The sequence below is a fragment of the Fundulus heteroclitus genome, unplaced genomic scaffold (assembly GCF_011125445.2).
Source record: "Fundulus heteroclitus isolate FHET01 unplaced genomic scaffold, MU-UCD_Fhet_4.1 scaffold_682, whole genome shotgun sequence".
Lineage (NCBI taxonomy): Eukaryota > Metazoa > Chordata > Actinopteri > Cyprinodontiformes > Fundulidae > Fundulus > Fundulus heteroclitus.
In genome coordinates, this window is record NW_023397124.1 from 20,702 (window position 1) to 44,250 (window position 23,549).

A 23,549-nucleotide genomic window follows, 5' to 3' on the forward strand; every position below is an offset into this window, starting at 1 on the left:
TTCTTCTCCATTTCTGGTAATTCAGTGGATCTTTTATGTTGCAAGTCTTGAAGCTTAAAATGGTTACATGGAACTGGAGGGGCCTACAACATCTGAGGAAGGTCAAACAAGTTATAACAAACTGCATGATTTGGACTCCAAAATAGGATTTAAACAGGAGACGCATCTTATGGAAAAAGACAAGGGGCGAGTCAGGAGGAGGTGGCGGGGCAATGAATACACTTCAACATTTTCTTCCGGAGCAAGAGGTGTTATGATTCTTATTCACAAATCTGTCCCAGTTTTTGTAAGTAATGTCGTCAAGGATGGGAGAGGTAGATACTTGATAGTTCAGGGCTCTTTACTATCAGAAAAAATGTACCTAGTTAATGTCTATGGTCGTAACACAAATGATTCTGGGTTCTTTCAAAACTTGTTCCTCTCACTTTCATCGTTGGAAGGGCGCTTTGTGATCACATGGGATTTTAATTGTACTCTTATTCCAGAAATAGATAGATCCACAGGGGCAGATCTAACACATAATACCTGTAGAACAATTATACAGATGTTTATGAAGACTCTTAGACTGGTAGATATCTTCAGGGAACTTCAGCAACAAACCAGAGCCTATTCATGTTACTCAGCAACATTTCAGACTTACTCGCAAATAGATTATTTTTTACTATCATCAGAATTAATACCCAAAATTCAAAACTGTGCGTATGGGAACATAGTGATTTCAGATCACGCTTCATGCTATTTAACCTACTGTGATGAGAACCTTACCAGGGATCCCCCTAGGTGGCGCTTTCAGCATAAATGGTTGCAGGATGAGGATTTTGTTAAATATATAGGAATACAAATTGATGAGTTCTTTCAGTTGAACACAAATCAAACAAGAGCATGCATCAGAAGGGAGGCCTTTAAAGCGTTTAGAGGTCATATTATTAGCTTAACAGGCAATAAGTCCAAGGAAGCCCAGACTAAAAGGCAGCACCTAGAAAATAAAATAAAGAACATTCAGGACAGGGTCTTTCAAACAAATGATACCGAGTTGAAAAAACAGCTGTTGATTCTCTGAGCAGAATATGACAAAATGTCCAGTCTCAGAGCTGCATCCAGTCTCTTAAGATTGAAACAAAATTTTTACGAACAGGGCTGGAAAACTTCTAGCCTGGCAGATTAAATAGCTTGAAACAACAATCTTGATTACATCAATTGAAACACAGGATAAAACTCTAATAGATCCAAGGGATATTAATAATGCTTTTAGAGACTATTATGAGAAATTATATGACTCTAATGTAAAGCTGGACCAAGAGGAACTAGACAAGTTTTTGGGCAAACTACATATCCCTGTCATTGCAGAGGAGTGCAGAGTGGACTTAAACATATAAATAAATAAAGAGGAATTAGCACAAGCCATTAATGTCATGATATCTAGTAAACAACCAGGACCCGATGGTATCCCCATCGACTTTTACAAAAACTTTATGGACAAATTGCTTTCTCCTCTTTTAGATATGTTCATGGAGTCATTTAAAAATGGCGCATTACCTCCATCTTTAAATTAGGCTCTAATTATTCAGCTGCCAAAACTGGGTAAACCTCCTAATAGATGTGAAAATCTGAGACCCATTAGACTACTTAATTCTGATGTCAAAATCATCTGTAATCTATTGGCATTACAGATGATTCTGCAAAGAATCTTACCAAATCTTATAAATAAAGATCAAATTGGGTTTGTGGCTGGGAGGCAAGGATATCATAATATTAGAAGGGTCCTGAATATTACTTGGTCCAAAGAGAGCGGTAATGACACAGCCCTTCTCTCAATAGACGCGGAGAAAGCTTTTGATAGAATCAAATGGCCCTATCTCTTTAACATACTGGAAAGGTTGAAATGTGGAAGTAATTTTATTAAATGGGTTAAAATGTTATATAGCAACCCAACTACAGAAATTATATCGAACAAAATATTTTCAAGGGCAATTCAAATCAAAAAGGGTTGTCGCCAGGGATGCCCTCTCTCTCCCTTACTATTCACACCAGCGATCGAGCCTTTGGCATCAGCTATTCGTCTTCATCCACAAATCTCTGGGATCACGGTGGGTCCCACAGAGGACAAAATCTCTTTTTTCGCTGATGATATCATTTTATTCCTAACAGATGTCCGTCCATCCGTCCGTCTTCTTCCGCTTATCCGGGGTCGGGTCGCGGGGGTAGCAGCTTCAGTAGGGAGGCCCAGACGTCCCTCTCCCCGGCCACTTGGGCCAGCTCCTCAGGAGGAATCCCAAGGCGTTCCCAGGCCAGCCGGGAGACATAGTCCCTCCAGCGTGTCCTGGGTCTTCCCCTGGGCCTCCTCCCGGTGGGACGTGCCCGGAACACCTCACCAGGGAGGCGTCCAGGAGGCATCCTGACCAGATGCCCGAGCCACCTCAACTGGCTCCTCTCGACGTGGAGGAGCAGCGGCTCTACTCCGAGTCCTCCTCAGATGACTGAGCTCCTCACCCTATCTCTAAGGGAGAGCCCAGACACACTACGGAGAAAACTCATTTCAGCCGCTTGTATCCGGGATCTCGTTCTTTCAGTCACGACCCAAAGCTCGTGACCATAGATGAGGGTAGGAACGTAGATCGACCGGTAAATCGAGAGCTTCGCCTTTTGGCTCAGCTCTCTCTTCACCACAACGGATCGGTACAGCGCCCGCTTCACAGCAGACGCTGCACCAATCCGCCTGTCCATCTCCCGCTCCATCTTCCCCTCATTCGTGAACAAGACCCCAAGATACTTGAACTCCTCCACTAGGGGCAGGGCATCCTCCCCAACCCGGAGAAGGCACTCTACCCTTTTCCGGTTCAAGACCATGGTCTCGGATTTGGAGGCACTGATTTTCATCCCGGCCGCTTCGCACTCGGCTGCGAACCGCTCCAGTGAGAGCTGTAGATCACGCCCTGATGAAGCCAATAGGACCACGTCATCCGCGAATAGCAGAGACGCAATCCTAAGGCCACCAAAACGGATCCCCTCAACACCTTGGCTGCGCCTAGAAATTCTGTCCATAAAAGTTATGAACAGAATCGGTGACAAAGGGCAACCTTGGCGGAGTCCAACTCTCACCGGAAACGAGTCCGACTTACTGCCGGCAATGCGGACCAGACTCTGACACCGGTCGTACAGAGACCTGACAGCCCTTATTAAAGGGTCCGGTACTCCATACTCCCGGAGTACCCCCCACAGGATCCCCCGGGGGACACGGTCGAATGCCTTCTCCAGATCCACAAAGCACATGTAGACTGGTTGGGCAAACTCCCATGCCCCCTCAAGAATCCTGCTGAGGGTATAGAGCTGGTCCAGTGTTCCACAGCCAGGACGAAAACCACACTGCTCTTCCTGAATCCGAGATTCGACTATCCGACGGACCCTCCTTTCCAGAACCCCTGAATAGACCTTACCAGGGAGGCTTAAGAGTGTGATTCCTCTGTAGTTGGAACACACCCTCCGGTCCCCCTTTTTAAATAGGGGGACCACCACCCCAGTCTACCAATCCAGAGGAACTGCCCCCGATGTCCACGCAATGTTGCAGAGCCGCGTTAACCAACACAGCCCCACAACATCCAGAGCCTTAAGGTACTCAGGGCGAATCTCATCCACCCCCGGGGCCTTGCCACCGAGGAGCTTTTTAACAACCTCGGCAACCTCAGCACCAGAGATGGGAGAACCCGACCCAGAGTCCCCAGGCTCTGCTTCCTCAATGGAAGACGTGTTGGTGGGATTAAGGAGGTCTTCGAAGTATTCCGCCCACCGACGCACGACGTCCCGAGTCGAGGTCAGCAGCACACCACCCCCACTGTAAACAGTGTTGGTACTGCACTGCTTCCCCCTCCTGAGACGCCGGATAGTGGACCAGAATCGCTTCGAAGCCGTACGGAAGTCTTTCTCCATGGCCTCTCCGAACTCTTCCCACGCCCGAGTTTTTGCCTCGGCGACCAGCCGAGCTGCCTGCCGCTTCGACCGTCGGTACACATCAGCTGCTTCCAGAGTCCCACAGGCCAAAAAAGCCCAGTTAGGACTCCTTCTTCAGCTTGACGGCTTCCCTCACCGCTGGTGTCCACCAGCGGGTTCGAGGGTTGCCGCCGCAACATGCACCGACAACCTTGCGGCCACAGCTCCAACTAGCCGCCTCAACAATGGAGGCGTGGAACATGGTCCATTCAGACTCAATGTCCCCCGCCTCCCTCGGGACGTGTTTAAAGTTCTCCCGGAGGTGGGAGTTAAAGCTCCGCCTCACAGGGGACTCTGCCAGACGTTCCCAGCAAACCCTCACAGTGCGTTTGGGCCTGCCCGGTCGGACCGGCTTCCTCCCCCGCCATCGGAGCCAACTCACCACCAGGTAGTGGTCGGTGGAGAGCTCCGCCCCTCTCTTCACCCGAGTGTCCAAGACATACGGCCGCAGGTCAGATGAAACGACAACAAAGTCGATCATTGAACTGCGACCTAGGGTGTCCTGGTGCCAAGAGCACATATGGACACCCTTATGCTTGAACATGGTGTTTGTGATGGACAATCCATGACGAGCACAGAAGTCCAACAACAAAACACCACTCGAGTTCAGATCAGGTGGGCCATTCCTCCCAACCACGCCTCTCCAGGTCCCACTGTCATTGCCCACGTGAGCGTTGAAGTCCCCCAGTAAAACGAGGGAGTCCCCAGGAGGGGCACTCTCCAGTACCCCTTCCAAGGACTCCAAAAAGGGTGGGTAATCTGAACTGCTGTTTGGCGCATAAGCGCAAACAACAGTCAGAACCCGTCCCCCCACACGAATGCGGAGGGAGGCCACCCTCTCGTTCACCGGGGAAAACCCCAACGTGCAGGCACCGAGATGGGGGGCAACCAGTATGCCAACCCCAGCTCGGCGCCTCTCACCATGGGCAACTCCAGAGTGGAAGAATGTCCAGCCCCTATGTCCACATTCCTAACAGATGTGAAAAATTCAATCCCGGAGGCGATTGAAGTGATCAAGGAATTACAAAATAAACAATACAAAATCATCAATTCTGGAATTAAATCCAGGCGAAAGGATTAATCAAATTAATGAGATTAAGCAGTTTAAAGTAGTGAAACATTTTTCATATTTGGGTGTTCAGATTTTCCCAGAGCTGCAACAGGTGGTTAAATTCAACTACGAAAACCTAATGAAAACAATAACCGCCTCAATTGAAAACTGGACATCTCTACCTATATCTTTGTTGGGAAGAGTCAATGTTTTGAAAATTAACATACTTCCAAAGCTATTATACCTCTTTCAAAGTATTCCTTTGCTGCCTCCTCCTGAACTTTTCAATTGGCTAAAGAAAAGCATTTTTGGGTTTTTTGTGGAATAACGGGAGATCTAGACTTCGTCTCTCGCTACTTTATTTACCATTTGATAGAGGGGGGTTAAAGTGTCCCAACTTTAAACTATACTATTGGGCAAGTCAGTTAAGGACCATTATGTTCTATTTTACAAATAAAGATAATCCTCACTGGGTAGAAATGGAGTCTCACAATTTAAATTTAGCTTCTCCATTGTTTATAAATTCTGACACATCAAAGAAATTACAGAAACACACCACCAATCCCATCCTGAAAAATATGATAAAGATTTGGCAGGATGTTAGAAAATACCTCGGGGAGGCAAACAATATATCCCAATTTAGCCCAATATGGGGTAACCAGCTGTTTGCTCCAGGCAGAGCAGATGGAACATTTAAAATATGGGCATTACAGGGTTTGAAAAGTGTTGGTGACCTTTACTCATCAAGCTCTGATGTACTTTTGTCATTTGGAGAGCTACAAACCAAATTCAAGATGGAAAAAGAACATTACTTCAAATTTCTTCAAATAATAAGTTTTGTTAAAGCAAAACAACAGTTTTAATAAACCTCCTCTTACGAAACTTGAAAAGTTAATGACTCGGAACAAAACAAAGAGGGGCATCATCTCAGACTTTTATAAAGAACTAATTTCTAACTCATTAGAGAACTCAAACAAAAAGCTTATAAACTGGAATTTGGATTTATCAGCAAATATCAGTGAACAGGATTGGGAAAAGGCCCGCACTAAGGCTCAAACAATGTCCATAAACAGCCGCCTTAGAATTCTACAATTTAAATGGCTAATGCGTATATATGTTATGCCTGTATAATTAAATAAATACAATAATAACACCCCAGATTTTTGTGTAAAATGTAAATGTAAAGGGACTGTAATACACTGTATGTGGGAACGCAAACATATCAAAGCATTTTGGACAGAGGTGAAAGATATAATTGAAAAAATTATCTTAAAACCAGTTCCACAGGATCCTAAATTGTTCCTGTTAGCTCTATACCCTGGGAAACATGATTTTAGCAAGCTAGAATGCACTTTTATAGATGTAAGCTTGTTGGCTGCAAAAAAAAATTTAGCTTTGTCTTGGAAAAATGTCAATAGACCTAGTACCACGCAATGGTTAAAACAGATGCTGTCTAGCTTGCCATTAGAAAGAATAACATATATTAGGAAATCCAAACGGTACCTTTTTGAGAGGATTTGGGGACCTTTTATCAATTTTGTTAAGAATTTAGACCTGACTGCAGATTTGATTGAGTCTTGATCTATTGGAACCTGCGGTTCACCATGTTGTTTAGATATGTATATCCATATCCGACCAATTTGTAATTTGCTTGAATACCCCCCATTCTTGAGAAGCTATTTGTGTGTTAAAAAACTATTTATTTATAAAAAAAATTATATATTTCTCCATGTTGAGTAAAATAACTGTCATGCAACAATTACAAAGTGAACTTGTAACTGAAAACTACATGTTTGTATTTTTGAAATGAAAAATCTCAATAAAACATATATCGGTAAAAAAAAAGCACCAACTATCTTTTACATCTGGATATGACATTATTACTTGGACCTTTGCCTTTGGCCAGAGGTGATGTGAGGGTAAAACAAACATTTCTGATGTATGTTTAAATGCATTCAAAATAGTTTCAAAACCATTTATGCAGCTTTTATGACAAACTCAAATTACCTAACACTCTCCCATCCCTCTGGAATGCCAGCACAACTATTAAATCAGGGCCACAGCTTTTTTTAAACCTCACTTATTAGGGAGTGCCATTCTGTACTGTAGCTCTCACCTGAGGTTGCCCGCCTCACCTCCAAAGACAGTGTCATTGGAAGATTGTGCATAAGTTCACAGATTTCCTGGTAGTTTGAAGAGTTCACTGGTTTATCTCCAATTTTCACAATCTCATCTCCTGGGCAGAGTTTGCTTTCACAATCCTGGAAGACAAAGGAAAGAACAAATGAAAACAAATTTTAAATAATGCTTGACTCTCAAAGAGTCTTGGTGCATCACTGAAAACATACTGAAGTTCATTCGGACATACCAGTTCCACAGCCCGGTCAGGCTTTAACCCAGCAACCACAACTCTCAGAGGGGATGACATAATCTCCAGGTCCAGCCCAAATGTCTCTTCCTCTCTTCTCTTCAAGGTAACAGTGTGAAAACCACTAGCATCCTCCCTCTCACAGAGCTGTCTGAGTGTCAGGTCTGCTGTTATCTTTCCTCCACTTGGTGTGGAATCAGATAGCGCCTGTGGTGAGTGTGGAGCTGTGTTGATTTTTTGCTGGGTAAGTAGCTTAATGTTTTCAGCTTCATCCAAGGCCTCATTGTCACTGAGCTCATGCTCAGAGCATATAACCTTACGCTGGCGGAGAAGTGGGCTCCGCACTGAGGCGTAGCTGGAGGCAGTGAGAGTGTGGCAAATTGGCTCTACATGCTGATGGAAAGGGACAGAAGTCTTGTTGCGTGATGTTAAGCACACAGGGCTGTGGTTTATGTCTGTCACAGAGGTGCTGAATGCTGAGAAAAACACAATAACATATAAAACATACAGAATGATACTGTATATTTATAAAAAAAAAATACTTCTTAGGACATTTTAGTCATTACTATACCAAACAAAGAGTTCCAACCTTGTGGCTGTAATTGGTCATCTTCTGCTGAGGTACTGCGGCCCAGCTGGTGGAGCCCTTGATCACTGTTTGAGCTCTTCAGAACAGATTCAGAAACGACTGAGTCTCCAGGAACGTCATGAGGGAAGTACTGAGATAATTCCGTCTCAGAGCTCAGGGATGCCTGTATGAACATTAGCCACAGAACAACATGAAAGGAAGGTTGGTCCAGGGTCAGAGATTGCATGCGCTTCCTGAAACTCTACCTGGGTGTGCCTTAACATCCATGCCTAAGCTCAAGAAATGGATCATTTGTTGAACTCTCATCGTGTACATGAAACAGTAGTTAAAGAAATGCTACAACACCTTATATCAGTTAGGAGAGTCACAAGGATGGGAATGTAGATAAAACACAGCTTAATGAGAGAATTTGAGTAATAACAGAGCACATAATCTACTGATGTAAAGTACACAGTTTATATAACTGACAGTCAAGGATTGTCGGTTCAACTACAGAGTTTCAAATGTGAGACTCAAGCTATTTGAACTGAAATCCTGGATCAGCGCTTACTCTGCTGGCAGGTTCAAGAAACCTCTTCATGGTCCAGCTGAGAGCAGAGGGGCTGTCCCCCTGCCTTGACTTCACAGCTGTCCGGGGGCTCTTGTTAGGCAGACCTTCGGATTAAAGTCAGAGTAGGAATTAGTACTCAAAAGAGCATAATATTAATAACAACTAAAACATTACAAAGTAAAACGTAACTGTGGGTAAAAGTCAGACCTTGGTAATGCGAGGAGAGTCTATTTCTGATCATTTTGTCCTTGTTTGTTGATCGAGCAATAATCTGATCCATCTCTTGCTCTGATACCTGTCACACAACAAAAAGGTACACATCATCACAGTACCACTGCAATAACACCAACAGGGCTGAATCAATGCTGAATTTTTCCCCTCTCTGACTGGATTTCTTAATTTGTAAGATTTGTTAGGTTTGGAAACCAGGTTGAAATGTCTTAATCAACTGTTTACTTTGAAATAAGCCACTACTCCACCACTCCTACAAAGAGAGTGGTTCAAGCAAAGGACTTGCATCCTGGAAAAGTTCCCTTAGAATGGTCCCAGGACACCACAAAGTGGTAGCTACTGCTCCCTAAGGGATGGGTTAAATGCAGAGTACACATTTGTATTAGCATGAACAAAGCTGTAATTACAAAGATTATTATCACTTACATGCCATACAAACATTTCTAAACAAGACATTTGTATCATGTTCTGATAAGATGTACATCCACTCGGGTGGATGTGGATGATGTAGGCCGTGTGCAGTGGGAGCTCTGCAGGAATGTGATACTGTTGAGGGACCAAACAGTACACAGTGGAGGACACAGGTGTTGGATTCAAAAAGTGGGTTTTATTTACCCAAAAACACAAAAATATTTAACAAAGTTAGGAATTAAAGTGGCATGCCATTAAAAGTGGTCAACTGAAAATACTGAACACAGACAGACACAAACCAAACTGACCTAATGAAATGACACACTAGGGCCCTTAAATACTAGTTTAGCTAAACCATAGACACACACAATAGACCAGTTCACGCGTGACGTCAGCGCTACATCCGGGTCCCGCTGATAGGCAAAAACGGTACTGTTCTCGTCTACTACCATGACAAAACGGGTGAATTAGAGCGTACTTTTAGTTAGTTTATTTTTGGAATCTAAACAATGCCTACGACTTGTTGTGCTCCCGGTTGCTCACAGAGGCATTCCAAATCGTTGGATGTACGTTTCTTTCGTTTACCGAAGGACGAAGAAAGAAGAAAGAAATGGATAATTTCAATGAAAAGAGCGCAGGCAGACAACCCCAATGGACTGTAGGAGCCATCATACTACGACAGAATTTGCAGTCTACACTTCATCTCCGGTAAATACAACTTAATTCTGCTCTAGTCATTGTTCTGCTTAAATAGCGGTGGAGGGGAGGTGGCAATCACTAGACGGGGCCGAGAGAAGCGGTAGCAGCAGCAGCAGCAGCAGCAGCAGCCGCATCATTTTAGCTTTCTTCGTGCAATCAGTGTGCAATAATGTTCACCAGACAGCGGCTGCATTACGCCCCCGTTCACGCGCGCTAGTACGTCTGTGTTTACGCTGCAACGTCGCCGACACCCCCACCGATTTTAACAAGACCCTCCCAGTTTTTAACCTACTGGGAGGGTCTTCCTCTAAGCTGAGGCGCGGTCTGTGTCCAACTCTGCTTTCTGCTGTTACACAAACATGTCTGAACATCCATCCATCCATTTTCTGACCTGCTTAATCCCTCATGGCGTCGCGGGGGTTGCTGGTGTCTATGTCCCGATATAAAATAATTGTAGCCGTCCAGTGGTTTCATGCTTTCATGCTCTCTCGTGTGTACTGGCCTGTGTGTTTATAAGGCAGCTGTATGTCGCGGTACGGAACACTTGGCCAGCATTTCACAGACTCTCTCCGTCCCTTCAGGCTTTTGCTGTGTGGATCTGGCAATCTGATACCATCAACCATCAACTTACTCTTAAAACGATCTTGTAGTACGTTATCTAAAGAAGAAAAATACATGGAGAACTCGTCAGTTTCTCTGTTTGCGTCCGCCATTGTGTTCGTCTTTTGCCTTCCAGTCCGGCACGCATGCTCGAAAAACCCGCATCAAAACAATAACAATCAACTGGTCTATTGGGGGGAACAAAATGCCTGCCACATAACTACTAACTCAAACAATGAAATAAACCTAAACACCCGCTAAGACTCCCCCACTTGGCAAGAGGCACTTGGTTCAGTCCAATGAGGCCATCAGCTGCACTTCAGCGATCAGACCCTTAGCCACGCCTTTTCCATCTGTAAGGGTAAGCCAAACACCCATGTAACTCAAACAAAGAAAAAGATTATTAATACAACATAAACTGAATTGACCTTGCAGTGTTAATACGTGTGCACTCCATATAACTTAGACTTTTTAGACTTAGACTTTCTTTATTGTCATTTTGTATGCACAGAGTGCATACAGAACGAAATTTTGTTTTCATACAGCTCAGAAAAATTGCAGTAACTCTACAGGATACGTTGCTGTGATTTTACAATGCAGGATTGAAAAGCAGTAATAAATTGCAGTAATTTACAGGATAAATTCCAATTGATTCCAGATAAAGTGCAGCAGTGATTTAACAGTAGACAGTTGCAATGTAAACAAATATGCAGTAAGTTTCCGGAAAAAGTGCAGCGGTGAATATAAACATTGTAAGGTGATAAAGGAATAAACTAAGAAATATAATTAAGGAATATTTAAAGTAATAACTAGAAAGCAAATTAAAGAGAAAGCAAGTTGTTGTAGGGTGTGCTCTTATCCTGTGTGGCTTGCCATCACAGATACCTTAATAGTCATTTAAAGTTATAAAACTGTCCACCGTCAATATTCTTCATACACTGTGAAGTGCTACTTCGGTGGAGCCATAACTAAAGAAATTATGAGTAGGTTACTGCAATCCTCGGAGTCTGGGTCCCCAGCGTTGCTGGATTAATAATTAAGGACATGATGGACCCCATCTGGACGGAAATCATTACTAAGTTTGAGTCCATAATATCCGAATATGTTAATGTAGAGGTCTCTCGTGCCCTAAAATCACTGACTAAAAAGTTGACACACAGGAGGAGTCCATTTCAGGCCTAGCGTGCCTGAAGGTCATCAGAGTCAACAAGTTCTAGGTCAGTAGTATCATCTTACGTCGGGCCTGAGTGCTTTCATGCCTGCTGTACAACGTGAAAAGAGTCCATATCTTCCAGGATTTCACCCCTACCGTGGCCAAGCATAGGGAAGCATTCACCAAGGTAAAGAAGGAGCTACAGTTGTATGCTGCTGTGAAGTTTGACCTCCAGTGCATAACATGTCACCATACCAATGGCTCAATACATAGCTGTAAGGACCTGGATCCGGCAATGGAATTTGTGAATATGAAGCTTGAGAAGATTCAGGCTTCAGATGTGATCTTAATGTTTTTCTCTTTATTTTCTACAGCTATTGTTTCTGTGAGGCCTGACTTGCTAGTGTTTAGATGTGCTGATATGACCTATGACACTAGTCAGCATGTCGGCATCAGAGAACACAGTGATGCTAATATTTTGAGTTTACACACTCCGGTCAAGTTATTATTTGTGTGCCTATCAGGTTTGTATATTGCGCTGAGGTACCATTTATCAGGGGTTTCTGTCTAGTTAAGATTTATACTATGGGCTCCATGGAGTGCAGCAACATCTTTGTATGGTGACACTTAATGTTGTTACATAGAGAATGTTAAAAAAAAATTTTTTTTTTCAATGGTACTGCAGGATTTTACATTGAACACACCATACCAAAGTTAGACTGTCCAAAATTTTCAACACAGTTTCTTCTCTCTCTTGACCCTCATTAGGTAGATTTTGGTCTAAATATTTTTTTGTATTGTCTAAGATCACAGGGAAGAATATTGCCCCAAATACTCAAACTGCTTTGCCGTGTTGCCCACTGCATTCTGTCTTCCTGAAAATAAAAAGGACTTGGTAGCGTTTTCTACCCTGCTGACCAGGAGGCTAATTCTTCTAGATGGAAATCCTTGACCCCACCTTCATTTGTGAGATTTGGACAGAGGCTCCAGACTGAAAAATCTTGCAATATTTCAACCCTATTTTTTTTCTTAAGGTGATATGTACCAAGGGAGAGGGAAGGGGGATGTTGCTGTTTGGAGCAAAAAAAAACTTGTACAGATGTCACTGAATCTAATCTATGTAAAAGCAATAAAGTCTGGAAAAAAATATGTACATCCATTTACCACGAGCATGGATGTCATGTTGCTTTGGAGCTTTTAGAGATTTATTTCAATTGTTCTTTTTTAAAGGTGAAATGATTATAAGACAAACAACCTTGTTTTTAAAAAATAAGAATTGGTTGCACAAGTTTGAGTATCTTGTTGTCTTTCATCCCCAAAGGGTCAGAATTAACTTACAAGCAGAAATATTCATATACATGATTCAGCATTTGGTCAATTTCCAAACTAAACAGAAACTACACACTTTTAAAGCCAACATCAAGCTTCTGGTTGGGTATCTGAATTTAACATTTTCTGGTAGAACTAATAAAGTTGACATTGGTTGGTTTTCTTTTACAGGCTTTTCTTTGAAGTATAGTATACACATTTTCGATTTGGCAGAGAAAAGAGTTTTGGAAGCTAACCTTAAGCCATTCCACATCATTGTCCTGTATGAACACCTAAATATGTGAGTTTTTCAACCTTCCAAGCCAATTTATAATTTTCAAAAGAAAGAACATTTGATTAGAGCTTCAGGGAGAACCTAGAAACCACCAAAACTCAATGCTGCCATGAACTTGAACTTGGGAGAACACCAGTGTCACTGTCCTCGGTGAAGCACATCTTACACCACTGACTGAGCTGGTGCTGAAGAAGATGGTGCCTGCTCCGAAACCAACACCTTCAAATACAACTGAAATCTGTAGTTCTCCATATGGACAAGCCAAATGCCTTCTGGAGAGCAAATTACTGGTCAGATGAGTCAACCCTTGACCTGTTTGGCCACAACAACAAGAAGCCACTTAAATATTATTTAAGTTAATATATTTCAGTAATTCCTTCACTAAGTGAAACATTAATTGAATTATTTACTCACAGACTGATGTTTTCAAGCCTTAATTTCTTTTTTTCTTTTTTTTTTTTATTTCTGTTAATTAGAAGAATTTTCTGCGATTCAATACACAGATTTGGGCTTAGTGAGAAGTATGTTATTACTGCTTATAGGTTATTTTGAAAAAGCACCTTCAATCTGATAAAAGAGCCCAATCAAACACAGATATTTAAATTTCTGTGTTTTTCAAAAATGACTGTTTAAAAAGTATGACTGTTTAAAATAGTGAAGGTGGGAATTTCAAACCCGAAAACACTGTGCCAACATTGTGGTGGTAGTATCATGATGAGGTTATGATTCAGGACAAAAGTATTTGTCCTTCTACAGACTTCTTCTCTTTTTGTTTTTTTGTCAACCTGAAATGTTTTAGATTATGTAAAGTAATTTTAATGTCAGACAAAGATAACCTGAGTTAAAATGTGAAAAGCTTTTTTCCTCCCATCTGATGAAGACCATGGAGCGCCTCATCCTTGCTCACCTACGCATCATGGTGAGCCCCACCCTGGACCTCACCCACCTGAAGACCACCGGGAGCGCTGTGAGAGTGATGTTCTTTGACTTCTCCAGTGCTTTGAACACCATCAGACCGGTGCTACTGAGGGGGAAGCTGGAGGATGCTGGGGTGGACAAACACCTAGCTGACTGGACAATCGACTACCTCACTGACCATAGACTACCTCACTGACCGCCCTCAGTACGTGCGGCTGAACGGCTGTCAGTCAGAGGTGGCACTCTGCAGCACCGGGGCCCCCCAGGGCACCGTTCTGTCTCTGTTTCTCTTCACCCTTTACACCTCGGACTTCACCTACAACACGGACAGCTGCCACCTTCAGAAGTTCTCTGATGACTCGGCCATTGTGGGCTGTGTGTCTGAGGGGAACGAGCTGGAGTACCAGTCGGTCATCATGGACTTTGTGGACTGGTGTGAGAAGAACCATCTGTGCTTAAACACCAGTAAGACCAGGGAGATGGCGAAGGACTTCAGGAGAAGACCCCCACCTCACTCACCTGTGAACATCCAGGGGGAGGACATTGAAACTGTGGAGAGTTTCAAATACCTGGGTGTTCACATCAACAATAAGCTGGACTGGACTCATAACACCGACGCCCTGTATAAGAAGGGCCAGAGCCGCCTCCACCTCCTGAGGAGGCTGAGGTCCTTTGGAGTGAGCAGACCTCTGCTTAAGACCTTCTATGACTCTGTGGTGGCCTCAGCTCTCCTCTATGCTGTCGTCTGCTAGGCTCCTGGCAGCGCAGAGCGGGACAGAAAGAGGCTGAATAAGCTGGTGAGGAAGGCCACTTCTATCCTGGGCTGCTCTCTGGACTCTGTGGACGAAGTAGCTGAGAGGAGGGTGTTGTCCAAGTACACATCCATCATGGACGACACCTTCCACCCGCTGCCAGGTGCATTATAAACACACATTAAGATTGGAGTAATTGATTGTGTGCCCATATAAACGGAACAGTCCAATTATTTAATCTGAATACATTTTAATCCAATTGTGAAATTTTGTGCATGTAAAAAAAGCTGCTGAAGGTGTTTCACCTCTCTTTTTTGAATGACCCCCTCCCCCCAGTAGCTAGCAGGTGCCTTTAGTTGTGGCCAGTGGCAACATCACAGATGTGATGCACATTATGACAGCACCTATTTGAACCATAATCTGGAATTGTAAAGAAGATCATTTCACCATAAACAAGCCACAGGCCCCTTTCTGACAGAGGAATCTAGGGAATAAACAAAACAGGTGTCACAGAACCATGGCACTCTCCTAGAGAGCAGAAGGACAGTTTTTCCCAATGAACAAATAAATTATGCATTCAACCACAATGGCATCTATTTACAATCACGGCTCAAGACTCTACTGCTAAGGGAAAAGCAAGTTGAAACTTGTTTAAAGTGTGTTGCAGTAGATTTGGCTTTGTCTGGTCAGACGAAGCCAACCCTTAATTCCTTTGGATGTCATTGAACACACCATGTTCGGAAGAAGAATGGTTCTGCACATCACCTCCAAAACAACATGGCAAATGAAAAGTTTACAGGTGGCCTGTATAGTCTGTAACAATCCAGGACAGTGACGGGTGGGTCATCGATTTGCATCTTACTTAGAATGTGCTCAGGATGGGCCTCCTTGTCCTTAAAGACAGTCGTGCACCAACTGCAGGTCGATCAAGTGTGAGCCACAAGAACTGACACAGCGTCCTGGATAGGTGTCGAAACATTTTCTGAAAAACTGAGTGCACGTCCGGTTGACTCTGATTTAAGCCTGTTTGTTGTTTAACCAAAGTTAGGAGTAGCCATTATGAAAGGATGAAAGAGCCACTTGTGGCCAAAGAGCCACAGGCTGCAGACCCCTGCTCAAAGTAGACTAAATCGGCATAATAGCCAGACATCATCATGGGTCAAAAAATCTTTGATCCCTAACATTCTCCCATTTGCAAGGTCTTCCAGCAGTCAGTGCCAATGCAACCATCGAACAGCATTATGCTTGAGTCTTAACACGTTAGTTAAATGTTTGTAGCAATCAGCGCGATTGCCTCATACCTCAGTTAGTGTTAAACTGTGGGACACATCCCCTGGTGATCATCAGGGAGAGGAATGTGATGATAGAAAACCCTGAAGAAATGTTGTGCAAACTTTTATTTAAGATTTAAGTTGGCTTATGGGCATTTTTTTTACTTGAAAGGTCCTTATGTATAGTGATGTGTCACCAGTGCAAGAATAAAAAACACAGGTTTTGAATGCTATTGAAAATGGACGATCTATGATTAAAGTCTGATATAAGGTGAAATCAAACATCTGACAAGAACCATGATGCAGTGTGGCTTCAATTCCCCACCTCACCATCTGCATTGCCAGTTTCCCCTGTCTCCAAAGGGAGCGTACGTACGGTCAGAGTGTGTGTGATGTTTCTAATGGATCTCAACCTTTATGTGGAAAGTGTTGTACACCAGCTTCAGGCCCCGTTTTGTGCTTAAGCAACTTTTCTAAGAGAGATCCCAGAGCTCTATGTTTTTACAGTTTGAGTAATGCATGTGTGTAGTTTCTCCATACAGGAGGCTTCATCAAGTTATCATTAGAAAAAGGTTTTTCATAGACTTCCGGCCGGAACACCGTAAAGATGGCCGCTCAATAGAGAGACTCCCCAGACGACTGGAGAAATTACTGAATTATCCCCATTCAGCTGAGTAATATTGTCTTGCGAAAGCCGTTTAGAAAGGGGTAAGACGACGACGAAGCCCCAACGATAATATAATTAGAAGAGAGAGAACGAAAAATTTCACGAACAGGTACAGCTAACGTATTGTCGCCTTAAGCTAATAGGACAGAATGGCTAGCCTGGAAATTTTATTAGAAGAACTGAGAGGGTTCCACCAGGAAACAAAGGAACAACTATCGACCATAAGAGGAAATATGAAAAGTGAACGCAAGGATAAGTGAAGTAGAGGAGCAATTGGGGAAGACCGATGAGCGAACCCAACATACGAAGGAAGTGGTAGCGGAGCTGCTAAAGCTACACATGAGTCTGGGTGATAAAGCTGATAGACCTGGAGAGCCGAACCAGGAGGGAGAACGTCAGGATCTATGGTGTTCCAGAGGGCGCTGAAAAGGACTGAATCCGTGGTTGCATTTGTGGAAACTTTATTTAAAGAGGGGCTCGGTCTGGAGGACAGCGGGCCAGACATGCAGATTGAGCGAGCACATCGGGCGCTGGGACCGCAGCCACCGGATGGAGCGCCACCTCGGCCGATCGTTGTGAAATTTCAGTTTCAAATATAAAGAGCTGTTGCTTCGCAAGGCTTGGCAGCGTAAGGGATTTGTCTGGTGTGAAAAACAAATAAATCTGGACCATGATTACCCACCCGCCATCCTCAGAAAGAGCAGAGAATACACCGAGGTTTGCAGGGTCCTGAAAGAGAACGGGTTCCATTTCAGACGCTCTTCCCTGCGAGGCTGCGAGTGAAATATAAAGAAGGGTCTAAAACCTACGACACCATAGAGGAAACCACCGAGGACTTGGCTAAAAGAGGCTACAAAGTTAAAGTCATCAGATCTCCAGCTTCTCTAAAGGAGCAGATTGAGTAGTTGTCCTGGAGCAGAAAGGAGGGGAGAAAACAGAAAGGCTCCTCCCGTTCTACAAGAGGAGAAAATTACAAAGAGAGGCTCCGGGCTTTCAGGAGAACATCCCCACCTGAGAACTGAAGGATACATCTTTTTCCCTCCTTGGATTTTCCTCTCAGAGATAATTGTACAAAGGGCAGATTTAATACAAAAAAGCAAAAAAAAAAAAAGTCTGTTCAGTGTTCACTCTTATTTGGACAGACCCATGCTTTGGATGGTGAAAATGTTCTGTTTTTGCTTGGTTTATGTTTACATGTTTGTTTCTGGTTCACTGGTTTATATTCTGTTTTTATTAGTTCTAGTGAGTGGTGGGGGGGCTTTCAGGGTCATCAGTGACATGCTGGAGAAAATTAAACAAATGGGGAGGACACAGTTAAAGGTGATTTCTTTCAATATAAATGGCATAAATAATCCGATTAAGAGATGGAGAGTTTTATCTAAATTCAGGAAAGATAAAGTTCAAGTAGCAATGCTGCAGGAATCACACCTAGATGATTCTGAAAATGCCAAACTGAACAAACTGGGGTTTAAATCTGTCTATTTTTCTTCCCACGGCTCTGGGAAGTGAAGAGGGGTTGCAATTTAATATCAAGCTCCTTGTACTATGAACATGTTGCGGAACATAAAGATGGAGAAGGACGTTATATTCTAATTACAGGAATAATAGATGGCATCCTGATAAGTTTTGTTAACGTCTATGCCCCACCTGGTAGTGACTGGTCATTTTACAAGAAAATACTTGAATTAGCAGCAACAAAAAGTCAGGGTGTAACGATCTGTGCTGGGGACTTTAATATTAGATTGAAGCCAAATATTGATATAAATTATTTACCGCCATAATTGCACAGAGATTGGAAAACATCTAGCCAGTGATAATTCATAAAGACCAAAAAGGCTTCATCAGACAGAGACAGACACAGGATAACACCTTGCATATTTTAAATCATGTAGTTCAACAAAAAATAGAGACTCTTGTCCTGAGTCTGTATGTGGAGAATGCTTTTGACTCGGTCAGATGGTCTTTTCTTTACAAAGTTATGTCCAGGTTTGGACTACACCCGACTATAATAGATGTAATTGCAGCTTTATACAATAAACCTTTGGCTAGAATAAAAATTAATGGAGACCTATCTGATCCTTTTACTTTGGAAAGGGGCACGAGGCAGGGATGCTGTGTTTCACCGCTCCTCTTTGCCCTTTTCATAGAGCCTTTAAGTCAGTGGATAAGACAGAGGACAGATATAGCTGGAGTTCACATGGCATCTTGGGAACAAAAGTTGTCATTGTTCGCGGATTGATTTATTGTTAACCATTACAAAACCCAGCTCAAACTCTACCTGTGCTTATGGGGGCGATCGAGGAATACGGCTCACTCTCTGGTTACAAGATAAACATCACCAAGACTCCAGTTTTAGCGATAAACTATAACCCACAGAACAATATTAGGAGCCTGTACAGTTGGAACTGGGAAGCAGAATCCATAAAATATTTAGGAGTCACATTGCCCAAGGATTTTTCCAGGATTTTTGATGTCAACTATGGACCCCTCATTTCAAATCTGAAATCTGACATACAGAGATGGAATGTGATCCCTTTCTCAAATTTATACTCCAGAGTGGAGTCGGTTAGGATGAACATTCTCCCACGCTTCCTATATCTATTTCAATGTTTACCTATCCTGATATCAGAAAAGCGCTTCATAGAGTGGGAAAGATTAATATTGCAATATATTTGGCAGGGAAAAAAGGCAAGGGTCAGATACAGAATGCTGCAGTTAAAGAAAGAGAAAGGTGGACTGGCTCTTCCTAATCTGCAGGTTTATTACCTTGCAGCTCAGTTAAGAGCAGCATTCTGTCTATGCTCTTCATCTTACGATGCAGGGTGGAAAGATTTGGAAGGAACAACGGTGGAAGGAATACCTTTAATATCAGTGTTAATGGATAAGGATTTACAAGAGGGGATGGGAATACTATATGAGTCAATGCTACACACAATGCTGGACTCTTGGAGAAAGGTAATTAAAATTTGTTAATTGGGCAATCAGATAAAAATACTCAGATGGTGTGCCTTTGATTAAGCCTTTAAACCGAACAAGAACGATGGGAGATTTAGAAGTTGGACCCAAAAAGGATTAACCGATTACTATACATTTACAAATAAGGGGGTGTTTCAGAGTTTTGAGGAAGTTCAGAGATCAAAGGGGTTGGAGAGGGTCGATTTTTTTTTATTTATTTTTTTATAGATATCTACAGGTAAGGGCCTATTTCAATCAAAATATACGTGACAATTGGAAAACAGCCAAATCAGGACTTTTTAATGTGTTCTTGTCTCTGTTGAAGTCAGGTTCATGCAAAAAAACTTGTCTGCATACTGTACAATGGTATTCTATCCTCTAAACACGGTGACACAAACTACGTAAGAAACCAGTGGGTAAAAGAAGGAAACTTATCACTCTCAACTGAGGTCTGGGAAAAGATTAACAAATTACACTGGATGACCTCAAGCTCCAATACCTGGAGACAGTTCTGTTGGAAAAATACTGTTTGATATTTTGTAATTCCAGTTCAGAAAAAACATCGGAGACACATGCTGGAGACTCTGTGGAACAAACGGGGCAAATCACCATCACATCTTCTGGAGCTGTCCGGTGATTAAAGTTTTTTGGGAGCAGATGTGTTCCCACCTAAATAACATCTTTAATGAAAGAATCCCATGTAAATGTGAATCCCTATACGTAGGAAACATTCCATTTGATAGCTGGACTCTGGAAGATAAAAGAAAATGGTTAAAGCCTGAAGCACCTACAGTTGAGGACTGGGTCAATATTGTACAGGACATTTACATTCTAGAGAAGTTATCTTTTTCTGTTCGAGGTCGAAGGGAATCATTCTTCAGGATCTGGTCTAAATGGACAAACTATGTAAAATCAGTAATCCCTGTGGACTAAATATTTCTACCACATGTAAATACTGTGTGATGTGGATTGCACCCTGGTTCAGGATGATGGCAAGATTATGTTCTTGATGGTGCTTTTCCCTTAACATAAGAAAAATAAGACTAGACCCACCCTCACCCCCCATTCACTCTTTTGTTATGAATTTTTGGTTATTATACAAAAATACCGAATTGGCTTATGTTATTTCTGCTCATACTTCCATTGTGGTGGAAGCTGGTTTGTACAAAGTAATTGTTACTTGCCTTTCCAAATAAAAGATTAATTAAAAAAAGAAAAAGGCTTTTCCACAAACTATTAAATACATTTATGTAGGTGTCACTCCAATTTTTACCCATAAGTAGTTGTGTAGCCGGTGCCTTTACTGACAGTCAGGAACAGCATCTCTACATCTCTGCCGTAGAGATGTGAACAGACTGTTTACATATTATATCAAATGCAAGGGGTTTACTCTGTCCTCATTACGGCTAAAAATATTTATGTTAAATGTCAGTAGTTTAGGATTATCTCACCTTGGGGTCTGGGTGCCTGCTTATAATGAGACTTACAGGTCCAGGACCACATTCACTGAGAATGGCGTAAGCTTCACTGAGTGAAGCATTACGAAGACTGACAGAGTCCACCTCCAGAATCTGATCTCCACGACTGCACACAGAGAACATGTGTCAGGACAGCACTTCCAAAACCACTTAAGGCTGTCCCTTATGAACAAATCCAAACAGCTTACCTGAGCCTCCCATCAATTTTGGCAATGGATCCGAGAGCCAAGCTGTGGATGTAGATACCTGGAGCAGAGTTCTCCAGCGTCAGACAACAAACTCCAATCCCCAGACCCACTCCAGGCTCTAAATGAATGAACATCATATCACAAGTGTTCAAACTAGTCACTTCTTGGAGTAACAAAGTTATATTAATACATCTTTTAAAATATGAAAAGTGGAATAAGCAAGTATTATAATCAATCTATTAGAGGTATTCCTTCAGTAGGGGAGTACTAAATTATCTTGTAAGGTAAACTAAGAGAACAATATCACAGCATAGTTATACTTTCAGCTTAATCCCCTTTCGACTTTGTTTAGTCATCAAATGGGTGAGTGGGTTGGTGCTGATAATCAGCCTCAGAAGATAGTAACCAACAGGTGACCAATATGAAGTGTGAGGAGTTACAGGGGTTGGACAATGAAACTGAAACACCACTTATTTTAGCAGGGCTTTGAACCGGTTCAAGGAACGAAAACGAAAACCGGGAACTTTTTGTATTTTACAGGGAACAGAAACGAAACCGGAAACGTTATTATATTTTATGTTCTGGAACTGGAACACTTATTTAAAAATAATGGTAACCGGTTAATACCGGTTTTATTTCGTTCCTCAAAGTTTTCGTTGCCTAATTAACTAAAAAAAAAAGTAATTATTTTCCTGTGCACATTTAACCTGACTCCGCCAGCTACATGTTGCTCCGCCTAGCTCCACTCACATACATCTGGGACATCTCCCATAGAAAGTGATTTCTCCAACCAATTTTATTGTCCAGCCAATCAGGACGCAGGGCTGGAATTTCATAGATGTGACGTAGTGGAGACGCGTCCATGACGTGAGACTGTTTTGATAGCAATGGCGGCTCGCATCGAGGAAGCAAGCGTTAACATTGATGCTGCTATTTCTTCCGTGTTGTCCAATCTACCTAATATTGTTTCATTAAAAGAACATCAGAGAACGGCTCTGAAGGCTTTTGTTGGTGGAAACCATGTTTTCGCCCTTCTCCCGACCGCATTTGGCAAGTATTGTTTTCCGGGGCGCGTCCGCAGTGGACATCTTGTCGGTTAGCAGTTAGCGCAAACCATATTAGGAGGCCTTTAGTCCTCAATGCGGTCGGCCCGGGATCGACTCCGACCCGCGGCGCTTTGCCGCCTGTCTTCCCCCCTCTTCCTGTCAGCTCACTGTCAATAAAACGCATGCCACTAGAGCCGCAAACACATTTTTTTTCCTGCTTCGCTCTCACAGCGTCACGGGTTAGCTTCGGTGTGAGTGGTTGAAATAGCACGTTGATAAAGATGACAGACAAGTGGCTTATCCAATCATATGCAAGGATTTTTGATAAGGCCCAGCCTTCAAAAAAGGCAATTCCTATGGCAGTGTCCCAGATGGATGTGAGTGAAGCTAGGCGGAGCGACATACAGCTGGCTTTTGTCAGGTTAGCGCACGTTACCATGACGGCTGAGGTTCACTTCCTGTGTGACATCACATCACACATTCACTGACTGAATGGAGAGAGAGCTGTGTCTCCACTAGTGCTACACATCTTGAATAAGAGGTAAATTACGATCCATCGTTAAGTAAAACGCTCATTCCAAACACAATATCAATAGCTATATTTGTCAAATGAAAGGAACGAAATTAACCATTCCGGGAACAGTATTTTTTTGTTCTAACCGGTTCGGGAACGTCAATTTATTGGTGGAACTCATAACTGGAAATGTTATAATTCCGTTTCTGTTCGGAACAAACCGATTGGGGAAAAAAAATCGGTTTAAAGCCCTTCATTTTAGTGTGGCAGGTTTCATGGCTAAACTGGACCAGCCTGGTGGCCAATCTTCATTAATTGCACATTGAACCAATAATAGCAGAGTGTGAAGGTCCAATTAGCAGGGTAAGAGCACAGTTTTGCTCAAAATATTGCAATGCACACAACATTATGGGTGACATGGGTGAGTTCAAAGGAGGACAAATTGTTGGTGCACGTCTTGCTGGCGCAAAGACAGCAAGTCATTGTGATGTATCAAGAACCACGGTATGCAGGGTAATGTC

At 42.8% G+C, this 23,549-nt stretch overlaps 1 protein-coding gene across 4 annotated transcripts in view; it reads right to left on the reverse strand.

Annotated features, from left to right (window-relative positions):
* Nucleotides 1–23,549, reverse strand: part of pdzd2 (PDZ domain containing 2) — a gene marked incomplete at its 5' end in the record, with an annotated part of 50,189 nt that overhangs the window by 14,813 nt on the left and 11,827 nt on the right. For all 4 annotated transcript variants that reach the window (XM_036133871.1, XM_036133874.1, XM_036133872.1 and 1 more), the window contains 7 exon segments: nucleotides 7,152–7,296; nucleotides 7,404–7,879; nucleotides 7,993–8,155; nucleotides 8,543–8,646; nucleotides 8,750–8,837; nucleotides 21,254–21,386; nucleotides 21,469–21,586. In XM_036133871.1, the coding sequence (XP_035989764.1) occupies nucleotides 7,152–7,296; nucleotides 7,404–7,879; nucleotides 7,993–8,155; nucleotides 8,543–8,646; nucleotides 8,750–8,837; nucleotides 21,254–21,386; nucleotides 21,469–21,586 (1,227 nt within the window).